Here is a 23,385-nt window from a genome sequence, read left to right as displayed (position 1 = left end):
AAAAATTCAAACAATTGATGAATGAATGATTATTAAATAACTGCTTATATATTAGACATGTACAGTCAACTGATTTATTAATTTTACGTATGGCATATCATACCATATAATATATACTTGCAGTATATATTAACATTTCATTTATATTTTTAAAAAGCACAATAAAATATGAATGTCAACTGATTTTATATTTCTAAACTGAAATGTCTTAATGAAAATTTCTTCACTACTTTGTACAACTATTCTTAATGGAAGTGTGTGTGTGTGTGTGTGTGTGTGTAGATATACACATATATGGTTTGTTATTAAAGAAGCATTATTTTTATTCTAAGAGTTCTTTTTGTCCCAAATTTTCATTCAAATCTAATTCAGCAAAGCACTCTGATCTGATGAATAGCTTGGCATTTCAACTATATTGCAGTTTTCCTTAACAATGTATCACTCAAGCTCACAATAAGATCAGACAGCATGGAAAACCAAATACAAATATACCATAATCAAAAGTTCCACAGTTAGAATCAAACTACTACACAGCATGAAATAAAAATATATTTATGTTATTATTAGCTCCACAGCAGATTATAAGAAACAGAAGAAATCTCAGGGGGAAATGGAAATTAATGAAAGTAATGAATTTTCTAGAAGAATTTCTTTCAAGAAATTCAACTTTCAGTAAAACAAACCAAGATATCCAAAACTATTCTTGGATTTTGTTTTCCATGGGTAATGGAAATCAATGTATGCTTTGATTTAAATAAAAAAATAAAGAAATGCAAATATTCATATTAGATATGTTATTTGGCTTCACCTAGAAATATAACTATAATTCACACATGCATCATTGGTTTTTCTTAAACTGCAAATTGTGAATCAATTTTTATATTTGCTCAACTGCACTTGCAGTTATATGAACATTACATATATATTGCTTTATCATTGTAGCCCAATCCCAAATTTCAGAAAAATAATATTTAAACATCAAGGTTTGCAGACCTGTTTTGTCTGAGAATGTACAAAACATTTATATGTACACATGCTATCACATAAAAGAGCAGATTTTCTCATAGTTATACCTCTCAGAAGGGCAGGAGCGACTAATGCATAAGTAACAAATAATGTAAACTTACATAATCATAGGCGAAGGATCTAAAATTACTATAGGTAATGCATTCATACACATAGATAACGAGCTCAAGTTTCTACTATAGGTAATGGAGCTCAGGTTATTTCCTGTGCCTGTCTTCCCTCAGGAACCAAAAAGGAATAAAGCGGAAAAAATAACAGGGAAGAAAACAGTTTGGGAATGTCAGGTGCCAAAAGGAAAACATTTTCTACTGTAAATCTATGGGACTGTTGTAATAAGATTTAAAAAAAGCCCTAACCGTATATCTCTATATATCAACTTGATTTAATTTATTCCACTCATCTAGGAAGAGATTTTCCCCAGAACAGGCACCTCCTATTGCTGACATCACTGGCCAACAAATCGCGATGATGATGATTAGTATTTATATTTGTGTTTGTGTACATGAAGTATTTCCTAGATATTCTATTTGGTAAAATAATTCCGACGTTGGGTACTTCATACCTTGATTTATGAGGGGATGTTTGATACCCCACCTCAGTCAGGACATGTGACCCTCGAGGGCACATGCTGGGAGCTCCAGTTAGGGCTACCTGGAGGGGGTCAGGGAATAACAAGGCCAAGATGCCTCCTTTAAGAGTCTAGCTAAGGATTCTCGGTACTCACAAAAGATGCCCGTCCTGTCACACCCCTCAGTGGTCTAGCCTCCCTTTTATATCGGCATGCCTTATAATTATTTTTTTTTCCTGGAGGCGGGCCTCCACCGCCATCCCAGTACCTGACGGCCACGAGGATTCGGCCGTCCTCACATCCCGCCGAGCGGAGCCACGATCTCCGATTGCACCTCCAATGCCCAGCGCCCCACAGCGCGCGTCTTGCCCACCTGCCCCGCGGCAGAACTCTGATGGACCCGCGTCCTTCTTGGCAGCGGCTCGGAAGGAGCTCATTCTCGCTCATTACCTGCCCGGGAGAGAGGGAAGCGGGGCCGACCTGCGGCCCCGAAAGGTCATACCCGCTCTAAAGGCCCGGCTAAGTCCAGTTTTCTCCTCAGGCGATCTCTCAATCTCTCTCTTTCCCTCTCCCTCATCCAGGCCCAGCCTGAGTTCAGCATCGGCGCGTAAGCGCGAGGGTTGTCCCACTCACTAAGGGAGCTTGGGAAATGTAGTGTTCTACTTTTGCGCGTCGTTTGAAGTGTAAGGTTGCGCAAGAAAAGATTTCAAGCGCGTATATGGTGCGGGGAGCTCTTTCTCTCCTCACACATGCGCTTTGGAAAGATGGGAAACCCACCCATTTATCGCTCTTTAACCGTCATAATTGAATGAAGATGATCTTTTAACCACCAATGAAACTGTTGAGCAAAAGGACAATTAAGACTAGAACAGTGTTGCATCCTCCCCCTTCCCTTGATATTTTAAAAGAGGGCGAGGCGATAGCCAACTGTTTTGTCTAAGAAGTTTTAATCGATTCCTATGTAGAGCTTTGGATTATATTACTCGTAATATCCCTTCCCATTTATATGCTATGATTGTATACATTTATAGTTTAGGCATTTAATATGGATTAGTCACACAAAATTAGGCAGTGTTGTACAAATATAATGGTTAAGAACTGAGAAAAGAGAAGCTGAATTTTTAACCCAGTTTAATTTTGTTTTAAGTGAGAGTAGAAACCTGTGGGGTGGGGGTATTTGTCCTTATTGACAAATCTATAATAATACGCACATGCTGTTGAATATGGGCTGAGGCCTTAACCTTTAGCAGCTTTGCATTAATTTTACTCCCATTTGGAATGGATGTTAGGAATTTTTCAAAATTTATTTTTGTTTGTTGTGTCACTATTGCATCAATGTAACTATTTTGAGAGAGATATATACTTTTAAGATAAAAGTTTAAGATAAACTTTTTACTTTTTTTCTGTGACAAATAAGACAGTAATACCTAATAATAGCGTTCCAAATCAAATAAGCTTTGAAATTTATGTAGCCTATTGGAATGATCATAAGTCAACAACCATGTCTTGTGCTCTGATCTGATGCACAGCTTCTGCCCCCAAAGCTCGCAGATGAATCATAAAGCTTCCCCTCTGTTGCCTTTTAAGAGATTGGTATGTTTTGCAGCACAAAGCTTATGTTTTTCATCAGGGAAACGGGAAGCTAATAATTCACCTTTCAATGTGATCTCGAGAAATAGGTTGCCATGGTTTTCTAATACAGTCTAGCTGCGCCCCGTTCACGGAGATACTTTTTTCTTTTTTTTTTCCTTTCCTTTCCTTTCCTTTTCTTTTCTTTAGAACTGATCACATGTAAAGCACTATCAGATCATTTTTGCAGGCTACAGAAAAAGGGGGGGAAAAGGACATAATCGTGAGAAGGGCGGAGCTAGACATGGTAAACGGCGTTGTCAAGTCTCCTCAGAGTGCAGCGTTGGCTCGCGTCGTCATAGTTACGAATCCTGCAGCCGCGCTTAGCTATGACGATTTTCTAAATGGCCGGATGTGCCTTGCTTCCTGAGATTAAGGCCGTGGAAGATCTTTTAGTACGGCTTTACAGGAAGAGAGAGCAATTTGTCTTGGTGAGGATAGAAGATTTTGTAGCGGTGGTAATGGTGATTGCTGACAGCACTTCCTAGCAGGTGCAAGGGAATACTTATGTCGTCCGTTCGTACAGCGTGAAATGGGATGAGCAGGAAATGGAGGTTATGATAGGGGATAATATGGGAATATAGAAGGCAAGTTTCAGCATCAAGAATATTCTCATGTATGTCCTTGTTTTAATATCTAGAGCAGCCCTGAGATTAGACTCTTCAATTAAGATAAAAAGAGCTAGTAAAGAGGTATAAAACTGCGTATCATAGATTCGACTCGTGGCTTCCTCTCTGTGCCCAATTAATTCGGAGTAATTGGTTAAGCTAATTTCGAGGAGATTTAAAAAAAAAGACTGCACACTGCCTGTAGTTAAACTAAAGAAACCTCTATAAGCTGCAATAACTGCCATCGGTTTGGATGCTATTGAAGGGGAATAAGAGTTGTGGGAAAGGAGACAGTCGATGGTAAAATGGTGGACTAGCATCTTTATTCTGAGGGTGGGCAGGGTAGGTATTATTTCTTTTATATGGTGCTTGTGGTTGTACTTTGGCTGCTAGAAATAGGCTTTGGTCTAATTCTACCCTTGTAGGCTAAACAAGGTTGCTGGGTACATGTATAAAGGGAGAAGTATTAATATATTGAAAAGTTAATTGTCTTCTAGTGCGTTAAAATATTGAATGGAGCCTATTTTATAATTACGTGGCAACTAGGAATTTTGCTGCTTTGAATTTGCAGGTATTTTATGCAATAATTTTGTATAGATGTATTTTAAAATTGTTTTGGCTTTGATGTCCAAAAATTTTAATTTTTTTTAATGCATATCTGTCTTTTATCTGGGATTTTCACCATTTTTCTACGGGATGAGTTGTACCTATTTTCTAACTTTCCTATTTTCGAATAGGAAAATAAAATATATTGAGAGCTTTTGACATAGATTCTACTCTAACTACCATAATAAATAGGACAGGTTTTATTCTGTCCCTATTTATGTGCACTTATTTTCCCATAGAGTAAAATTTGAAACATTAACAAATTATCTGTAATGTTTACATGGCTTTAACTGTCTGAAAAACTAACTTTTGACTGATACTCTGATCAAAAATTTGCTTAGAGTGGTATGACAGATTTGGCAGGACTATTGATTATATTAGAGGCTGCAATCATATGTTGTGGTTTATTTGGTTTTGCTCTGGCATATTAGGTGAATTTTGCCTACTGTGATTTATTCAATAAATAATGGTTAACTACTATAGCATTGCATGCATAAAATTGTTATAGGTAACAAAATAAAAGTTTCACTAGTGACAGAAACAGAGTTTCTGAAAATGCTAAATACCTACTATACCATGTAGTACTTAAGCATAATGATAATTATGTGTGCTAATTTAGAATGGAATCTGCTGAGATAAACTTTGATATCTCTTGGTTCCCTACTATCTTTCCCAATTTTCTTTTACATTTACTACTTTTGTGATACCAGGCGCTGAGGTCAAGTTTCTTTTTTCCGTACAGATCCAGTTGCATGGCCTTAGAGACAGTAGTGACACAGAGAATGGGTCCAGAGAGGATCTGTCCAAATGAGCATGAGGAGCTGGGCCTTCAAGAACCATCTGATGGAATTCTTGATCCTGTTGGCGAATGGAGTAGTGAAGAACCAGAAGATGAGGAGGAAGAGAGTATTGATAATGGCTATGTATATCAGCCACTGAACCAAGAACCGGATCAGGGATCAACAACACATGAATTAACAGCAACTAGCACAGACCCAGCCCTTGACATCAATCAGCGACTTCAGGTGGCAGTTTTGTTTCAAACACCCTATATGGGAAGTAATGCTACCAGGAGAAAATTAATGCATGTATCTTTACATATTGATTAATTTTAATGGCCCTGTGTATCATATGCAGGCAATGAGACTACATCTGCCTGACCCACCTATCGAAAGTGATAATGAGGATGAGGAGAAACTTGTAGCTCAAAGCAGTCACAGCTCAATCCCCATGGATCCAGGTAATTATAACAAAACTTCCAACTTTGTGTCCCGATAGATTGTATACGGATATTTATAACTTTATTTTAGACATTTGATGCAGATAGTCTGACACATTATACTATTTCATCTCTCTTCATATAAAAAGCTGCAATCCTTACTTCTTTACTGTCACCTAGCAGTTTTTCCTCTCCAGCCAAGATTATTACTCCATTTGTCTCTACAATTCTCTGAATTAAATTTAGACATTACCAATCTAGAACTAGTCCTTGTATAAATCTGATTTCTTGTTTCTTAATTCTGCAGTATTGGTATGTTTGCATATAGATTTACATTTCACTTTAAACTATAGTGTGGTTTTACCTTAGGATGGTCTAAGAACTCTGCCATGTGCTTTGTAGGATTGTATGCCAATATAGTTAATTGTAGTTGTCAGTAATAAACTATGCCTTATTGATATATGTGAAGCCACTATGCAGTGTATATTATCACATCTACTTTTGTAGTGGCTTGCCATCTATTATTTGTTTGATTTGGAAATAAAACTACATTAGGCATAATGGCCTAATGGAAGCCATAACCATTAGCAGGATTCCTTTTCTTTGCCTTTAGTCAGACATAGAATAGGTTTGTATGTCATCCTAATCCAACTGTAATGAGGTTTCACATAAGCAAATAATCTTGTATACTACTATTATGCCACTTTATCTCCAGCTGTTCATATTATTCTTTGGCAATTGTAACTAGCAGAATGAACATTATTTATCAGAACAGCATGTAAATACTGTGTTTTCCCCAAAATAAGACCAAACTGGAAAATAAGCCCTAGAATTTTTCAGGATGCTCGTAATAGAAGCCCTACCCAAACAATGAGCCCCAGTTAAGATAGTCAGCATTGTGTTTGCCCTCGGCAGGGAGGCCAGCTCAACATTGCTCATGTTGGGGGGTGCCTGTAGGGGCCGGGATGGAGTAGGGAAGGAAGTCCTGGATGACTCCTGGGGATGTGAGCTCCCCGCCCTTCTCATTTGCCAGGGTTGTCACAGGTTGGGCAGTGGGCAGGAGGCTCGTGCCATATGTGCAGCAGAGTTGGACGATGAGGTTGGACAGAGGGGGTCGATCACGCAGGGGCCACAGCATGCTACCCCCCCACTCCGCCACCTACCTCGCAGTGGTGGCACAAGCAGCAGGCAGAGGCACAGGGGAGGAAGCACATGATCCTGTGAGATGCATCGTGTGGCCGCCTGCCCCACTGCAGCCACAGGCAGGCAAAGATGGTAGGATGGAGTGGGCAGACGGCTGTGCAGTGTTGTCTAGTTGGCCAGATCGCGTGCCTCCCCTCTGCATCTCTGCCTGATGGTTTGTCGTGTCCCACTCCTCCGCTGATGGCCGGGTCAGGGAAATCCGAATCAGGCTTGCCTCTGCAGCTCTGCCCAAAGTCCTAGCAAAGTCCTCAGAGCAGGCAGGAGACCAAAAAGTGACTTCAGCAAGATAAGTTCGACTTTGCCTGACTCAGAGACTGCCAGAAAGCAGATCCTTTATATAGGCCATGGGGTGTGGCTCCATGACTCAGCACTCATTAAGGCAGTGGTTCCCAACCTTTTCTTGTTTGAGGCACAACCTTTTCTTGTTTGAGGCACCCTTGGAAAGCCTTTCAAAAGTTCCCGGCACCCTTATAAGGAAATAGATATTTAAAATCTCCGTAGCTCAAAAGTTCCCGGCACCCTCAAAAGATCTCACGGCACCCCTTAGTGCCGCGGCACACTGGTTGGGAACCACTGCATTAAGGCCTGCCCCTTCCTTCTGTTGCCTCCGCCTATCCAATCTTCTGATGCGAGGGTCACTCCAATCAGCTGTTGGAAGTAAACTTTCCTCAGGCTCACCTGCTGTGGAGGAGGGGGAGGGGTCTAGCTGCTCCGTTTGCCTGGGCATGGAGCCAGGGCTGGGGCCGGGGGATGCTCCCTCCTCTGCAGCCTGCTTGGGCATGGAGCCAGGGCTGGGACCGGGAGGTGCCCCCTCCTCTGCAGCTTGTCTGGGCATGGAGCCAGGACTGGGGCCGGGAGGCATACATTCCTCCGTGTTCGGGAGCAGATAAGCAGACCCCGGCTGCGGTGAGAGCGGACAAGACACAACATGGTTGGAGAGCTTGGACTCACCTGAACTGCATGGGTTGCACAGCCCTAGAGCGCACCAGACACCATCAGCCCCCACATGCTCACTGCCTTCTATGCATGTGGTGGAGGGGTGCCCGGCTGTTGTGTCTGCGCCCCCCAAACCAGGCCTCCTGCCAGAAAGTGACTTGGAGCTGGGCCTCCTGCCAGAAAGTGACTTGGAAAGTGAGGGGGAAGGGCCGTCAGGACTTACCTCAGGAGCACCGGCTTCCCTGGCTCAGCTCCAGGAGCCAGAGGCAGGCCAGGTGGAAGAGATAACGAGTCCTCTGTCCCCTAACTCTTCCCCCCCCCCGCCGCCACACCTTCAGACCCAGCTGATGGCAATCAGGCTTGGTTGGACCCTAGGTTTCATAGGCAGGAGAGGAGGGAACAACAGAAGCAGGGGTGGGGCAGGCCTAGGAAGTGCTGAGTCATGGAGCCACACCCCACAGGATATAAAGGCAGTAAGAGCTGCTGTGCCTCTTCGTAGCAGGCAAATCAACTGATTAACTAAGAGTTGAAGTTTGTTCCTGGGTGACTCATCGGCGTTGAGATAACAGAGACACTTGGCAGACGCTCGCTATTTTGCTGCCAGAGCTGATAGTGCCAGCTAATTAAGCCATCACTTGGACGGAGGCGAAGGAGGACAGAACACCGGCTGAGCCGGGGCAGCGGGGTCTGTCCCTCGCCATCTCCAAGGCAGCCCCACGGGCCAGATATGGGCCCATGTGGCCCATAGGCCTTGTGTTTGACATGTCTGTTGTACATGAAAAAAATAAGATATCACCTGAAAATAAGTCCTAATGCATCTTTTGGGACAAAAATTAAGACCTGATCTTATCTTCGGGGAGACATGGTAACAGGCTGGTTATTTGTGTTATGTAGCTATTTTGATCTTCTCCTTTTATAAGATCACTAGCCCTTCATACTAGTTTGTTTATGTTGAATGACAGAACTTTAAACTGAAGAACATTCCATTCAGGACAGTGGGTGATTTTTGAATCATTTTTGAGATGGGGATTATTTCTCATTCTATGCTCTTTTTTTAAATTCTAGAACATGTGGAATTAGTGAAAAGGACCATGGCTGGAGTCAAGCTCCCTACACTGAGCATTCCTGCATGGGCCAATGAGATATCAAATGAGCAGTGGCAGGATATGGTGCAACGAACACTGCAAGACAGACAAAGTCAGAATGGCTTTAAGCCAGAATGGAAATGAAGAGCCCCAGTGAGCTACAAAGAAAACAGCTAAACTGGAGTTAATCTACTTTAAACTATCTTTCTCTAAAGTTATCTCACCTTTCTCCATCATTGAACCTATCAATTCATCTGGTAAAACTGCAAATAATTCACCAGTTGTCTGTAGTACTTAGTTATAAATGCTTAGTGATGGTGACCGTGAGGCTGTTTTCTTAATCTTGAGAAAAAGAAAAAAGTGTTTTGGATATGTGTTTAGTCTGTTCTTTCTCGTCTTCCCCACTACTTATTATAACACATGGGCTAAAGAGCTAAACGTGGCCATGAGGTGCAGTCCAGTGTATCATCTTTTCAAGAGATCCATTTTATTTAGTTCTGTACATACAGGGACATCTGTACAAAATCCAACACTGTCATACTATGTAATACTCTACTGAAAATAAAGTACACCATATGTACATAATGAATTGTAAAGCAGCTTAATACTTGTGTCCAGGGAGTGAATGCATCATTTAGTTGCTTTTCCCCCACCGCTCTTGGGAAGGGCTGTATAAGACACAAAAGAGGCAGCTCCATCCCTATCCATGTAAAAGTAAGGGAAGGTAAAAGCTGAAACAGGGACAAACGCAAGGGTTTTAAATAGAGCTAGATTAAGGTAGAGCAAAACTGGAAGTTGTGTATAGCTGAGGTGCTCATTTGGCTTGAAGTGTGATTTTTTTTTACCTCTTTACATACAGCTTCTCTGATAGATATATAGGACACTCAAATGAATTGGCAGCAAACTAAATTTTAATATTAGGTCCCAAACACAAGTTCCCTGATCCCAAAGAAAGATTAGACAAAGCCTATATTTACATCTAAGTGTACAGCATATGATGCTCAATTACAGCCCTGCTTCACCTATGCAAAACTGTAACAGGCATAGAAGTGCTGTGTAGCATACATGTGGGTAATGAAGGATACTTTCCTATGGTCCTTCTCATTTACAGACCCCAACCTTGACAGGGAATAGATAAGCAGACAACCACATGTTGGTGTTAAGGAGCTCCAAGTTTTCTTTTGTTCCTCCCACAGCTAAACCACACTTTGAAAAACTAGTGGCTGAATGTGCAAGCTACTCAGTGAAGCTTCATTTTTGTTTGATTCTGTCACTGAACCAAGGGACATCTTGCAAATCAATTATAAATTCCTGTTTAACTTTCTTCCACATATGCTTCAACTGGTACCTTGCAAGAGGATTAAAAGACGTCCTTATTAGTATGAGAAACTACAGCCAGACAGAGCATCTTGAACAACAGATATTGAAAGTATTTTGACAGCAGACAGTGGAGGTTAGCATCATCATATATTCTAACGTCAGTTTCAATTCTAAGTGCCTGCCCTCATGTAGTTAAGATACTAACATGCACAAAATAAGGGTTGCCAAAGTAATAATGTCCTGGGGGAGGGAAAAAAGCTTGTGAGAACTCCAGAAATAGACCAGTGAAGCTTGAGCATGCTTAATGATCACGGAATGCTGATGGACTGTTAGTAAGGGGACAAAAATAGTGGAAAAATGAAGAATTCCACAGAGAAAAATACCGAAGAGGAATGTATCAGACTAAAATTTGTTTGGCTTGCATGATGGGTAAGCCCAGACACTGTGATTTATTTAATAATTCATGGTTTAAAAGAAAGAATAGCATGATATAAGTACCCAGCCTGTGGCTTGAGTATCATTATGGAAAATTGGCAAATGTCCACTTTAATTTCAGTTTTTTAAGAGTTAAAAGATATCTCTGAAGAGGTAAATTCGGTGAATATTGAAATGAAATATGCTACAAATAAACTTCAATCAAGTCATTAAAGGTAAAGTGAAACAGAATGGTGTAAGTAAGTAGACAAGACAAAATTACAGCACATGGAGATTTAAATAAGAAAATGAAAAAAAGTCTCACAGTCCAATTCGAAATTATTACTTTTCTGATATTCCACTGTTTCCCAATAAGCCCCCCCAATGAGCAATAAATGGATAAAACCCTAAAAGGGGGTGGGGGTGGGGAGCTCACTAGAAACACTTTTTCTAAAGCTAGAGCATAGGATCTTTAACCAAAGGATAGTGAAGGCTTCCCCTTCTGTGATTACCATGATCCAAATTAAGCCAGCAGCTTGTCAACTATGAGAAGCTGTTAAATAAATGTAACTTATATTCTGGCTACCCCTACTTCAAAGAAATCTCAAGACCCCAAATTATATATTCCTTAAGGTGAATTTCTGCTACTTCTTGATATTTGGTTTCCTGAACTGATGAATGGGCTAGAACAGCTGGAATCCACATAAACACTGAAAATAAAACCATACTAGGTGAGAGACTATGAGACTAGAAATTTAGCAACAGGGAGAGGAATTAACTGGGAAAGACTAGCTCAGTTGGTAAATGGAAATTGGACTTTCCTGCATTCTTTAATTTTGCCTATGATTTTCAATATGCAAAATTCATAAAGCTGTCTATTTAAGATTAGCCAGAGCTTAAAACCCAACAGCTGAAAGGAAAGTTGACATTGTTAGTAGAGAATGTGCTTAACAGCTATTCTCCCTCCAGTTCTAACAAAGATAGACAGAAAGCAAGACTCAAGTAACACATTCATGCAGCAGCTGCACAATAGCTTCCAGGCACATAGATCAACTACAAGCCTCTATTTGGAAGGTGAAATTCATTGAAAGCATTATCTAAATCCCTGGATTTGGAATTATGCATGGCTGCTAATGCAAACACAATTTCAGGGAGTGGGGGATGTACAGTATCACCCTTACTCATAACGACCAAACGCAGCTGCAATCTCCATCGAATTAGCTATTTATTCTAAGTCTTATGGGAGGGATGTATCACATTATTCTCAAGAGAAAATGGCCTTTACCGACCTGTTTAGTCAATAAAACATAGCATTACCATTATGCAGACCACCCAGTTGTGTGATAGGTGGAAAGAGGACATCAGTCAAGGGCTCTGGATGACTGGTAAACAGATAAATTCCCAATGCCCTGGTCGTGGGACTGCAGATTTTATTATTATTATTTTTACAATTCAGGAATTAGGATGTTCCTTTCAATGGAATGATATTCTCACAGGTTCCTAGGCTCCCATCACACGTGCACACAAAACACAGCCTTAAAAAGATTTAAAGCAGGAGTAAGTGAAAGTGTGGTGGGATATGAGGTACAATGTAAAATCAAATTGAACCTGAAAGAATGAGAATGGATGGAGGACAGGCACAGGTCACCATGTTCATTCCCTAGCTATACGTTAGAACAAAGTGCATTTCTGTGTACCCTCCAGGGTCTCCCTAGCCCGTCAGAGTGCCTCCTGGCTTGAGGTGAGAAATTCTTCTGCTCTCTTGTGTGCTTCCAAAGCCTTTATGGTGTAGACATCCTGAGGAAGCTCTGATTTCCGACGCAGCAAAACCTTCTCCTTCTTTATATCTTTCAACATCTAAACACAAACACATAGCAGATTAAAAGTCATTTGTAGGATCTGCAAATTTCTTCCAAGAGCTAACTTGCTCTCTTCTCTTTGGTATTATGTATAGATTACTAAATCATGGCCAAGTTGGGTTTAATTAGGGCCATCTTCCAAGTCCATAGAATACCTATTTGCTCACTGTTTCCAATCTCTGTTTTCAGATGATGACATAGACAGAGGCCACTAAGTCTATGATGCCATTAAATTCTACAACTCTTACAATGTAGAAATTGCTAAGCAAGCAGGACAGGGTAGACTGTGATTTTTCATATGAGGCTGGATTTAAAACCTATCACCCTTGGCAACAGTTATTAGAGATGATGGGAAACTATGCTCTAGCAATTTTTGGAAGGCCACCACTTAAATCCCTGACTAAGATATTTAACTATTTCATTTTCCTTTAAGGCATGAGCCTTCAAGTAGTAATCAGGCACAATGCCACACAAGCAAGATAACAACAGAATTACCACAGTCAGAAATTAAGTATTAACAAAGTGTGCAACAAGCTAATAATTGAAGTAGGTAAGCTGAGTCAATGATTATAGATCAATATACACACACTACAATGATAATGAAATTCAACATGAAAGAAACAATTTAGACAACACTCTAATTTACAAATCAGCAACATGGAAACTAAGAAGCAAGCAGAAATACCAGTCAGAGTATCTTGGTGCAGAAATTGAAATACAACCACATATTGTGTGTTTGTTTTAATTTATCTTTTACAAAATAGGACCATTGAGGCTCCAAAACATTTGTCATAAGAAACAAAGGGAACTCCGCCTCTGATTCATATTATTAGAGATTGCTATTTTTGAACTCTACTTTGGTTTGCTTTCTGTGACAACAGAAGACTGTGGGCATAGTTTATTTTATCTCACTGAATCTATTTTATTGCATTTCACTGTATCTTATCTATTGTCTCTTACTTTTGTTGATGTTCATGCTTTGATATGGTCAATTGACTAATCAATAAAGTATACTATACTTAATCTATGGGCACACAATTTTTAAAAATTATTTTTTGACAGAGAAGGTATGATACAAACGCTTTCAAAGAGCTTTCAAATTTGGTGTTTCAAATTCAGATTGGAAAAAAATAGCTAACAGTATGCTAGCAAGAGGCAAAATTAAGAGGAAACAGAGGAAGTACAGAAGGTAGGAGCAGAGGAGTAAAAGTTATACTCTCCTGTCATATGAAATACAGTGAATATCCCAACTGTGCCCATTCCAAAGCCTAATAATAATAATAACAACAACAATAATAATAACAATAATAACAATTTTTATTATTGTTGTTGTTGTTGTTGTTGTTATTATTATTATTATTATTATTATTATTATCATCATCATCATCAGAGTTGGAAGGGACCTTGGAGGTCTTCTAGTCCAACTCCCTGCCCAGGCAGGAAACCCTACACCATTTCAGACAAATGGCTATCCAACATTTTCTTTAAAATTTCCAGTGTTGGAGCATTTACAACTTCTGCAGGCAAGTTGTTCCACTGATTAATTGTTCTAACTGTCAGGAAATTTCTCCTTAGTTCTAGGTTGCTTCTCTCCTTGATTAGTTTCCACCCATTGCTTCTTGTTCTACCCTCAGGTGCTTTGGAGAATAGTTTGACTCCCTCTTCTTTGTGGCAACCCCTGAGATATTGGAACACTGCTATCATGTCTCCCCTAGTCCTTCTTTTCATTAAACTAGGCATACCGAGTTCCTGCAACCATTCTTCATATGTTTTAGCCTCCAGTCCCCTAATCATCTTTGTTGCTCTTCTCTGCACTCTTTCTAGAGTCTCAACATCCTTTTTACATCGTGGCGACCAAAACTGAATGCAATATTCCAAGTGTGGCCTTACCAAGGCATTATAAAGTGGTATTAACACTTCACGTGATCTTGATTCTATCCCTCTGTTTATGCATCCCAGAACCGTGTTGGCTTTTTTGGCAGCTGCTGCACACTGATGGCTCATATCTAAATGGTTGTCCACTAGGACTCCAAGATCCCTCTCACAGTTACTACTATTGAGCAAGGTACCACATATCCGGTACCTGTGCACTTTGTTTTTTTATGCATACACATTTAGTTCATACACTTCATGTTATGACTGACATGAAGTGTATGAACACTGGAGTTGTGTCATGGACCTATGTAATTCAAGGAGCATCACAAGGAAGGACAAATGCTTTTGTTGAAATGTTAAGAATGTAACTTAACCACCCCAAATGCTATGGGATTGATTCCTTTATGCCTCCTCTTGAACTGTTGATTTTGTCCTTTCATCCAAAATGTAATTAAGTTACAAAGAAGTCAAGTGTTCCAGTTACCGATAGGTACTTATTTAGTCCTAAGTGCATCCAAGTGACTGTTAGCTCTTTTCACAGTTACTAGAATAATTATATATGTTTCCAAAAAGCCATGTAAAACAAACAGACCATTAAAAAGAGTGCAGGTAGAGGAATGAACTGGAAAGGTTTTGTGACTTGGTGTTTTGTTTTTGGAACTCAGAAACTGTGGGTTAGTTTATAAACCTGCAGTAGTCAGAAATACATCCAGTATGTTTTAAAAACCACTGTCCCTCTATTTTAAGCTGTGGTAACTGACAAATCCTTGCACACGTTTCCTAAACCATTTGAGAATTAAGGATTATTTTCCACCCATTCTGCCTTTCCACAGAGAAACCATGTGCCAATCATTTATGACTAGCTTGCCTTTGAGCCAAGTAAGGATCTGTCAAAATTTGCTTGCTTGCTTAAGAGAAATTAGTTACCAGGAACTACACGCTACAGATAGGCTCTGGATCAACTGGGTTTATATAATTAAGTCACCTGTACAGCCTCTGTTTCCATCGTTTTCTTCAGTAGCTGTATGTCCTCTGCAGTGGGGGTCTCCGTCTCCATGCAATAAACAGGAGGCAAAGGTGGGGGTGCGCAATACATGGGGTACTGCAGGAACACAGCACACAGAAAAATGGGAATGCAAGCTCAGCAACTTAAGTACTAGAACATCAAATGTTTACACATATACACAGATCCCAAAAGGAAAAAAAGGATATAATGTGAATGTTTTCAATTACAATTCATGATCCCTTTGTGAAATAGATTTGGGGATATAAAAGTTACTGAAAACTTTCATTCTTAATTCAGATATTCCCATACAATAAAGTAGATTGATTCTTTTTGTTGTTGTTGTTACACTGGTGAAAATCCCAATTAAACCAAATAATGAAAAGTATCAAGACATGATCCAATCTTAACTAAAACCTAACAACACAATTGTTCTTATGTAGCTATTACCTATTCAAAACTAGAATTTTATTCAATATTCAAAAAGGTTTTAAGGTAAAGGAATCAGTGCATGAAAAGTCCGAATTCCTACAAGAATTAACACTGGGGGATGTATTATATTTCACATAAAATAGTACAATGATATAGGAGTAATACTAGAACATTATCCTTTAAACAATTTTATGTCTCTTAAAATTAAGTTGGATGATTTTTTTTTAAACAGGTTCATTTGAAATATGGTACTCCATAGCTATCGGTATATATAAGGTTTTCCTATAAAGTTAGCTATTCTTGTTTTTCAGGTAATAGACAGGAGAAGTGTCATCCATATATTGCTCCAGTTCTGTGAGAGACAAACATGGAGAAGCAGTAACTTGCAAAACCAATTAAATTTAACTCCTTTTAAGCAGTCAGCAAACAATGATAACTGCTGTTTAGTAGCTCAGTATTCTTGAGAAGAGTACATGCTATATGTAGAAATTTAGATTTTGTCCCTAGAAACTCCATCCAAGAAATCTTACAAACCCTGCTGTTAGCAGAAACAGTAATCTGCTAGGTGGACTACAAAGGCAGTTTCTGACATTTATTCCTTTGATGTAGTAACTTACCAAACTTATGAAACACTCATCTAGTGCCAGACTAAGTCAATAAACAGAGCTATGATAGGTACTTGGGTCTCCCAGAAAAACTAGATTAGTTTAGTTTGTTTTAGCAATTGCTTAGATGCATGCTTATCAGTTCCAAAATACCATCAGATAAAGCATGTGACCACATTTGGTCTTTACACTTCAATTTTATATATTGGAAACAGAAGCTGCTAGTAACATTTATTGCACCACACACTAAAGCCACAGTCAGATTTAAACACAGGTTTTAGTTCAGCATTCCTAAGAGTGTTTGGCAGTATTACCTAAAAATAGAAGAAAGTGTGGATATTTCAAAATCTTCCATCTGATCATAATAACCATTACCTGAGGATTTTGCCGAGCTAACTCCTCAATCTTGTGCCACATCTCCTCTCTTTCCTTCAATCTGAACCGCCCTCTGAAGATGGAAAGATATTTATTTTTTGTATTAAAACTTGTAGTTTATTATTTCTCTAGAGGTCAGATCATGTTACACCATTCTAAATACAAAGCCTGAAAAGCATTAGCATCTCATGCTACACAGATTCAAATTTAAATACCTCTTTCCCTCCCTTTTCCCTCCCCCATTTATAAATAGCTTAGAAAAGTGTAAAATCCTTCCCACATATGTCGTAAAGTAATACTTTTTCTACTTTCATCCCAGGTTTCAGAGTGATCACAATCATTCCCATCCTCCTCACAAAAAAGCAGTTCACCCATTTCACTTTAACTCAATTCTTCAGCAGGTAAGAGACATTGACCCCCATCTCTTCTCATCTTTGGGTTACTCTCTTGGAGGAACTTCTTATCTCAGATTTCAAAAAAACATCATAGATCAAATCTCTATTTAGTCAGGGGTGTCAAACTGGCGGCTGGATGGGTCACATGCAGGCCACCCCACCCCAGCACTGCGAATGGGAAAAATGTTGCAAAATGTCACACAACAGCAATGTGACATGGTGAGTTTGATTTAGTGTCTTATGGAACTGAGCAGGCCAAAGACAATGAAGCTACTAAATCCAGAAATTTAAATGTTTACTTGGAAGTAAAAATTAGCTTTAAAAATTTACACTGCAATCAATATTATAAACTTAAACTGTTCAAAGTGCTGACTGAAGATCGTTATATTTCTTATTCTCAAGAAACATTTACAGACTTGCAGTTTTTGCTTCACAGTATGGGCAGCACTCAGAATAAGGGCTGCACAGAATTGCTTGCTTTCTACCTATTGGTGACATTATAATACTGATATACATTTCCAGTATGCAAAGTGAAAAACCCATTCTTTCCCTATTCCTCTTATTTGGGTTGAGGAACTCTGCCAAAACATGCAGAATATGAGGCAGCAATGAAAACTGGCACATTTTATGCATGTAAGATTTCCATGCGAGAAAAGCCACTGTGGGGTACAACCTAGGTGACTTGGAAAGCAGGAAATATTCAGATTGACTTCATACAATTTCCAGCCTGTTCTTATATGGAGATCATCAAGGTAATACTACAATATGATTTATACTGACAAATTAGATTCCTAAAATGTAGAAATTCAAAGTAATATTTGAGATCATATAGTCCAATCTATCTCTGGTGAATGTATCTACTACCATACCATCTCCAGCAAATGGCCATCAAATTTTTGTTTAGTACTTCCAATGAACTCTTATTGCCTCACAAGGCATCAATTTCACTGTTGAAGAGCTCTTACCATGAAGGAATTTTCCTGATGTTTAAGTGACATCAGGAAATGTTATGGCGCCCAGAGTCACCTTGCAGAAGAGATGGGCAGAACAGAAATTTAAGAAAATAAATCTGCTTCATCATAACTGAACAACCATTCTATGGTAGCTCTTCAAATATTGGAGGGCAGCTTGTTTTCTCACAATTTTTTTCCTTGCAGCCCCTTATTATCATCTTGGCTGTTTTGCTCTTGCCACGTTTCAATGCATCAATGTCCTTTCCTAAAATGTGGTATTCCCAACTAAATGAAATATTCCAAATGTGGCTTTTGACCAACAAAAAACAATTAGTCTTGAATCCTGATATTCTTCTCTATAAAGTAGTTGCTGTCCGCTTAGCATTGTGTTATCCATATATTTAATCCAAATCATTTATAAATACACTGAATCATATAAAGCCTAGAAAAAAGCCCTTCAGTTTGCCACTCAATAGTTTCTTCCAGTGTGTGGAGACCCAGAGGACTCCTCATTGAGTATGATTATTCAACCATTTTTGTATCCACACAATAACACCATGGTCCTGTCCATATTTGGCTATTTTCCTCCACTGGTATTCATGAAAGACCCTGGAGCCAAGATACACTGTGTCTGCTTCATTCTTATGGTCTACTAGTCACACTATTTAAAAAAGAACAGATTGGTTTGGCATTGCTTGTTCTTGGTAAATCAGTAGTGGCTACAGCAAAACAATACCGTCTTTGCCAAATACTTACAAACTATAAACTATTCTAGAATTTGCCAGGTAACAATGACAAGCTAATTGGTTAACAGATATTCATGTCCTCTTTACCCTTCTCCAGTCCCCTGGCACTGTACTCATTCTATATGATGTCTCAAACATCACAAAAAGGACTTCCAAGATAACATCCACAAGCTCTTTAAGAGTCTCATGAGGAATCGGGCTCTGGAAACAAATTCATTCAAGTTAGTCAGGTGCTCCCTAACTATCTCTACTTACCTTGGGTTGCCACTCCCTTCTTGTGTCAACTGTTCTGCTTAGGTCCATTTGAACACAGTTCCCCTTTGAGAAAAAGACCAAAGCAAAGGAGGAATTGAGGAGCTCTGCCCTCTCCCCATAGTTTGTTACCATCCTGCCATCTTATCCAAGCAGCGGGCCCACCCTTTCCTTTTTGTACTAAGGCAGCCAAAATAGTTATGTTGTTACTTGTAACTTGCAAATCTAAGTTCCTATAGAAGTTTTAGCTTTTCTATAGACATTAGTTACTTGCTGGTGTGCTTTCTTGGTCCTCTACCAGTCTTGCAAGATAGTCCAGATGGGAAGCACACCCAGATGAACTAATTCTACTTTATTGTAAGGCTACAGAAACAGAATCTTGCAAGTTAAATACATTTCTTCCCTGTTGCCTTGATAGCCCAAGAAACTAGAAGGGGACCCTTCTGAAACATTTATCACGCCCACATTCCTTCTGCGAGTTGAGCTCCCTCTTATCCAACTGTCCCTCTGGCTGTGGCTTTTCCAAGGCCATTCTCACATATCTTTATCCTTATATCTATATTTTATTTCCTAAACCTGTTCCTCTTAACTTTTGGTTCAATCAAAAGCTCCCTATACATCAACATGTTTTGTCTCAGTGTAATAGCGTACAGCTATATTTTAATATTTTCTTTTTGAGACATCCCAAACATTCCTTTTGTCTGCCTAATAATTGTCCAAGATTAATAAAACTGGCCAATGTTCCCTTTTTTTTCCTTTTCATGGCATTTTGAAATTAAGATGATTCATTACTTCCTCCTTGGGGTCCCACTGCTTTCAGCTCTTCAGCCAGGTTTTGCTATTGGTTAGGTTCTGAACTAAGAAGACTCCCTGGAAAAGAGCCTAATGCTGGGAACAATTGAGGGCAAAGGAAGAATGGGACGACAGAGAATGAGGTGGCTGGATGGAGTCACTGAAGCAGTCAGCATGAGCTTAGATGGACTCCGGGGGATGGTAGAGGAGAGGAAGGCATGGAGGAACGTTGTCCATGGGGTTGCGACGGGTCGGACACAATTTCACAACTGACAACAACAAGGTTCTGAACTAGGAAATATTGGGATATCACAATTTTGGCTGTGTTGGTTTTTTAACTTATCTGAAGAGGTTTCTTATTATTACCTCTTCCCTGAAAGTTCAGTAATATGGCTCAAGAAAATATTATCCACATCTTTCATCTGGTTTGGTGAACTACAGCATATTCCAACAGATTAAATATTTTTGGATCAGGTTTATAAGACATCTTGCAAACATGTTCTTCCCAGTTCTGATGAGGCATAGTCCATCTCATAGCAGAAATCTATCTTATGATCAAAGAATCCCAACTATTCTTGTTGAAACTATCTGCACATCCTGCTTCCAAAATTCTTGTCTTTCTTCCAGAGCCATTTCCTTTTCTAGGCAGGAGTGAAGAAAACCCCATCTGTGGACCCAGCTCTTCCATTCTCCTGCTTGTTCACAGGATCCGGCTGTGTCATTTTTCCCACAAAAGGGATCTTGGAAGTCTTTCCATACCATGCTAAATATGAACCCCAGGGAGGTACATGTCTCTTGACAGACAATTGGACTACTGCTTTGTTCCCTCTTAGCAAGGAGTCACTAGTCCTCCTCTTCCTCTCCCTCCCCACTTCTTAAAGGCAGAGACAGGAATCCTTTTCTTTGAAAAGCCTATAAAGTCCTTTCCCTGTCTTTGAGGCTTGTGGCAGCTGCTCTTCATTCATTGTCCTGAAACTACAACAACAGAGAGACTGTGGAATCTACTCTAAAATTCCAAAGGAAAAAAGTTTTTATCTAAATAAACTTGGTTTCCTTGAGTTACATTCGCCCATCTCTCTAGCCTCTTGCAAACACTTATTTTGTTTAATCCAATAATTTTTCCTCTTTCCTGAATGGGTTCAGCTGTAGACTGTTCACTTTCTCTTACATGAAAGGAACAAGTCTGCACGCACGTGCAACAAATAAAGCACAGTCCCTGCAGAACATAGTTATCTCCATCTCCCATATTCCTCAGATGAACAAAAGGGGGGAAAAGTCTAGCTTTGTAGAATTCTCTGCACAATGATCCATAAAATGCCCACACACTGTCCCTAGTTGCTAGATTACCAGATCACCATGGTGGTTTTTTGGAGGCCTTTTCCACCAAATTCCTATTTGCTGATCAAATAAAGTTCACTCTCTGGAAACTGGCTTTTTTGTATGTCCCCTAAAATTGCCTCAGCTAGTTTAAATAATGAGGATGGGATGGGATGGGATGGGATGGGATGGGATGGGATGGGATGGGATGGGATGGGATGGGATGGGATGGGATGGGATGGAATGGAATGGAATAGAATAGAATAGAATAGAATAGAATAGAATAGAATAGAATAGAATAGAATAGAATAGAATAGAATTTCTTTATTGAAAAGAATTTCTTTTATCCTTTAAAGTGTGAGCAATTATCAATGTTCTATTTAGCTCTTCCTGCTTTTTTCCTAAACTGAACTCCCCCACTAAATTCCTTAATTGTTTGTTTGTTCTCCTTAATTGCTCACTCAGATGGATTATAACCCTATAGGTTATTCTCATTGCTTTCCATACAATTCATAATGTCTTCTGTACTATCAAACAGGCTCAGATGAAAAAGCAGGTTTTCTGTCCTTTCTGGAGAAATAGTCATAAAAGGCAATGCTGGGAAATGTTCTATTGCCATGATCTTCTGCCTATGGCAGAGGTACACAACTTTTTATTTAATCAAAGACTTTACTTGAACTTTGAATGATGTGATAGGAGATGCTCTTTCCTGTTACACAGAGGAAAAACTAAAACTAGGTTTTACTTAATTTTCAGTTACCTTTAAAATGAAATTAAATATAGTAAATATGATTGGGCTCCAGTCATTTAACTTGTAATTTTCACTATATATCACATTATAAAATATTGATAATAATTTCTGAAGGTTTAAAGACCTGCTTCTAGGTGTCTTTGAGTTCATGTGTGGGTGTGCTTTGATTCATGGGATGCCTCAGGATTCTATTCCTCTTTTTTAAAACATTTATAAGCCATTTTTGCAACTGCAAAATTGGTATCTGATACCTGTTCCAAGGTTTCAAGGGAAACAGGTATATGGAAGTTTTTGAGGCTGAGAAGTAGAACATGCTGTAAATCATCCAAATAATTCATGGTACTACCAGATAGGAAAACATCAGTTATGCCTGTTCCAGGATCAGGAAGCCCTGCTTAAGTCACTCGTGCCCTAGTCACCTCCAGATTGGACTACTCTACATGGAGCTGCCCTTGAAGAGTATCTGGAAGTTTTAGCTGATACAGAATGCAGCGCATGGGCAATTATGTGTGCTACTAGAGCAGTACATGTTACAACTCTGCTATACAAGTTGCCAGTTTGCTTCCAGGTCCAATTCAAGATGTTAGTTTTAACTTTTAAAGCCCTTCACAGCATGGGATAGAGCTATCTGAGGGACTGCCTCTCCCCAATTATTTCAGCCTGTCCTATTAGATCTCAAAGAGAAGGCATGCTGTGGATACCATTAGGAACCTATATTTGGTGGGTCCCAGAAAAACGTGCCTTTTCTGCCATAGCGCCCCGTTTATGGAAACATCCTTCCCCCTGAAATTAGACTGGCCACATCCCTTTTGATATTCTGAAAGACCCTTAAGACCTGATCATGTGACCAGGCGTGAAGTTTCCACAGAACCAGAGACTTGTCTAGATGGCTCCATATTCATTCTCCCTTCAGCTATATTTTGCTTTTTGTTTTTTTTATGATATTTATTATTATGGTTTTTGTATTTGAATTTGCTGTTTTTATATCTTCACATTTTCATGTATTGTTGTGCACCACTCAGAGTTGCCTCAGGCAAGATGGGTGACTATATAAATTGGATAAATAAATACATATTAATTATCTAAACTAAGATTATGAAACCATTATTGTCCAAAGGGCCCGAGGTTACAAATTTATATCCTGCAAACAATGCTTTAGAAGTACAGATGATATTGCTAGAAAGTTACCTTTTACTGCCTTCAAGCAGTAAGCCAACTGCAATTATATCTGGATAAGCTAAATCCACTTCCATTACTTATGCATTGCTTACCTGCAAACTAGGCCACTGCAATGAGGTTTACATGGGCTTGCTTTTGAAGGGAATTAAGGGATTTTCATTTTACAGGTTCTCCTAGAGGGCCATTTTTTTTTCTGGACAGTGCTTTTTAAATGATATTTAAAATCATTTAAAATAA

At 39.3% G+C, this 23,385-nt stretch overlaps 3 protein-coding genes across 16 annotated transcripts in view; 1 reads left to right on the top strand and 2 right to left on the bottom strand.

The window, feature by feature from the left end:
* The window catches only part of KLHDC3 (kelch domain containing 3), a 58,525-nt gene extending 56,288 nt beyond the window's left edge, over window positions 1-2,237 (bottom strand). The window contains exon 1 of one of the 7 annotated variants that reach the window (XM_058165133.1): window positions 2,045-2,237. The gene's annotated coding sequence lies outside the window, so the exon portion shown is untranslated. Of the gene's footprint in view, window positions 1-1,588; window positions 1,782-1,862 lie in introns of those variants that run through there. The other 6 variants (XM_058165126.1, XM_058165125.1, XM_058165132.1 and 3 more) reach the window with 6 other exon arrangements.
* Window positions 2,238-3,526: 1,289 nt separating this feature from the next.
* Window positions 3,527-9,465, top strand: MEA1 (male-enhanced antigen 1). 6 transcript variants are annotated; one of them, XM_058165116.1, is made up of 4 exons: window positions 3,527-3,654; window positions 5,180-5,462; window positions 5,575-5,677; window positions 8,861-9,465. In XM_058165116.1, exons 2-4 carry the CDS (start codon window positions 5,190-5,192, stop codon window positions 9,022-9,024), a joined length of 540 nt encoding a protein of 179 aa, XP_058021099.1. In that variant the 5' UTR covers window positions 3,527-3,654; window positions 5,180-5,189; the 3' UTR covers window positions 9,025-9,465. The 6 variants fall into 6 exon arrangements, with proteins under 6 accessions (XP_058021099.1, XP_058021100.1, XP_058021098.1 ...); XM_058165117.1 differs by having other exon boundaries at window positions 3,560-3,714; XM_058165115.1 differs by lacking the exon at window positions 3,527-3,654 and adding an exon at window positions 3,657-3,810.
* A 308-nt stretch (window positions 9,466-9,773) lies between these two features.
* Window positions 9,774-23,385, bottom strand: part of PPP2R5D (protein phosphatase 2 regulatory subunit B'delta) — a 57,700-nt gene continuing 44,088 nt past the window's right edge. For 2 of the 3 annotated variants that reach the window (XM_058165112.1, XM_058165113.1), the window contains exons 14-16: window positions 16,764-16,836; window positions 15,334-15,450; window positions 9,774-12,471 (exon numbers count right to left, since the gene is read on the bottom strand). In XM_058165112.1, coding sequence (XP_058021095.1) covers window positions 12,334-12,471; window positions 15,334-15,450; window positions 16,764-16,836 — 328 coding nt within the window. In that variant the 3' untranslated portion in view covers window positions 9,774-12,333. The remainder of the gene's footprint in view (window positions 12,472-15,333; window positions 15,451-16,763; window positions 16,837-23,385) is intronic. The other variant, XM_058165114.1, reaches the window with a different exon arrangement.

The sequence above is a fragment of the Ahaetulla prasina genome, chromosome 1 (assembly GCF_028640845.1).
Source record: "Ahaetulla prasina isolate Xishuangbanna chromosome 1, ASM2864084v1, whole genome shotgun sequence".
Lineage (NCBI taxonomy): Eukaryota > Metazoa > Chordata > Lepidosauria > Squamata > Colubridae > Ahaetulla > Ahaetulla prasina.
The sequence above is the reverse complement of the archived record's forward strand: the minus strand, read 5'-3'. Positions and strand labels throughout refer to the sequence as shown.

Coding starts and splice junctions, on each gene's coding strand:
- MEA1 (XM_058165116.1), top strand. CDS start 5,190: ATGGCCTTAGAGACAGTAGTGACACAGAGAATGGGTCCAGAGAGGATC. Junction 5,463..5,574: donor ACATCAATCAGCGACTTCAG/GTGGCAGTTTTG, acceptor TATCATATGCAG/GCAATGAGACTACATCTGCC. Junction 5,678..8,860: donor CTCAATCCCCATGGATCCAG/GTAATTATAACA, acceptor TTTAAATTCTAG/AACATGTGGAATTAGTGAAA.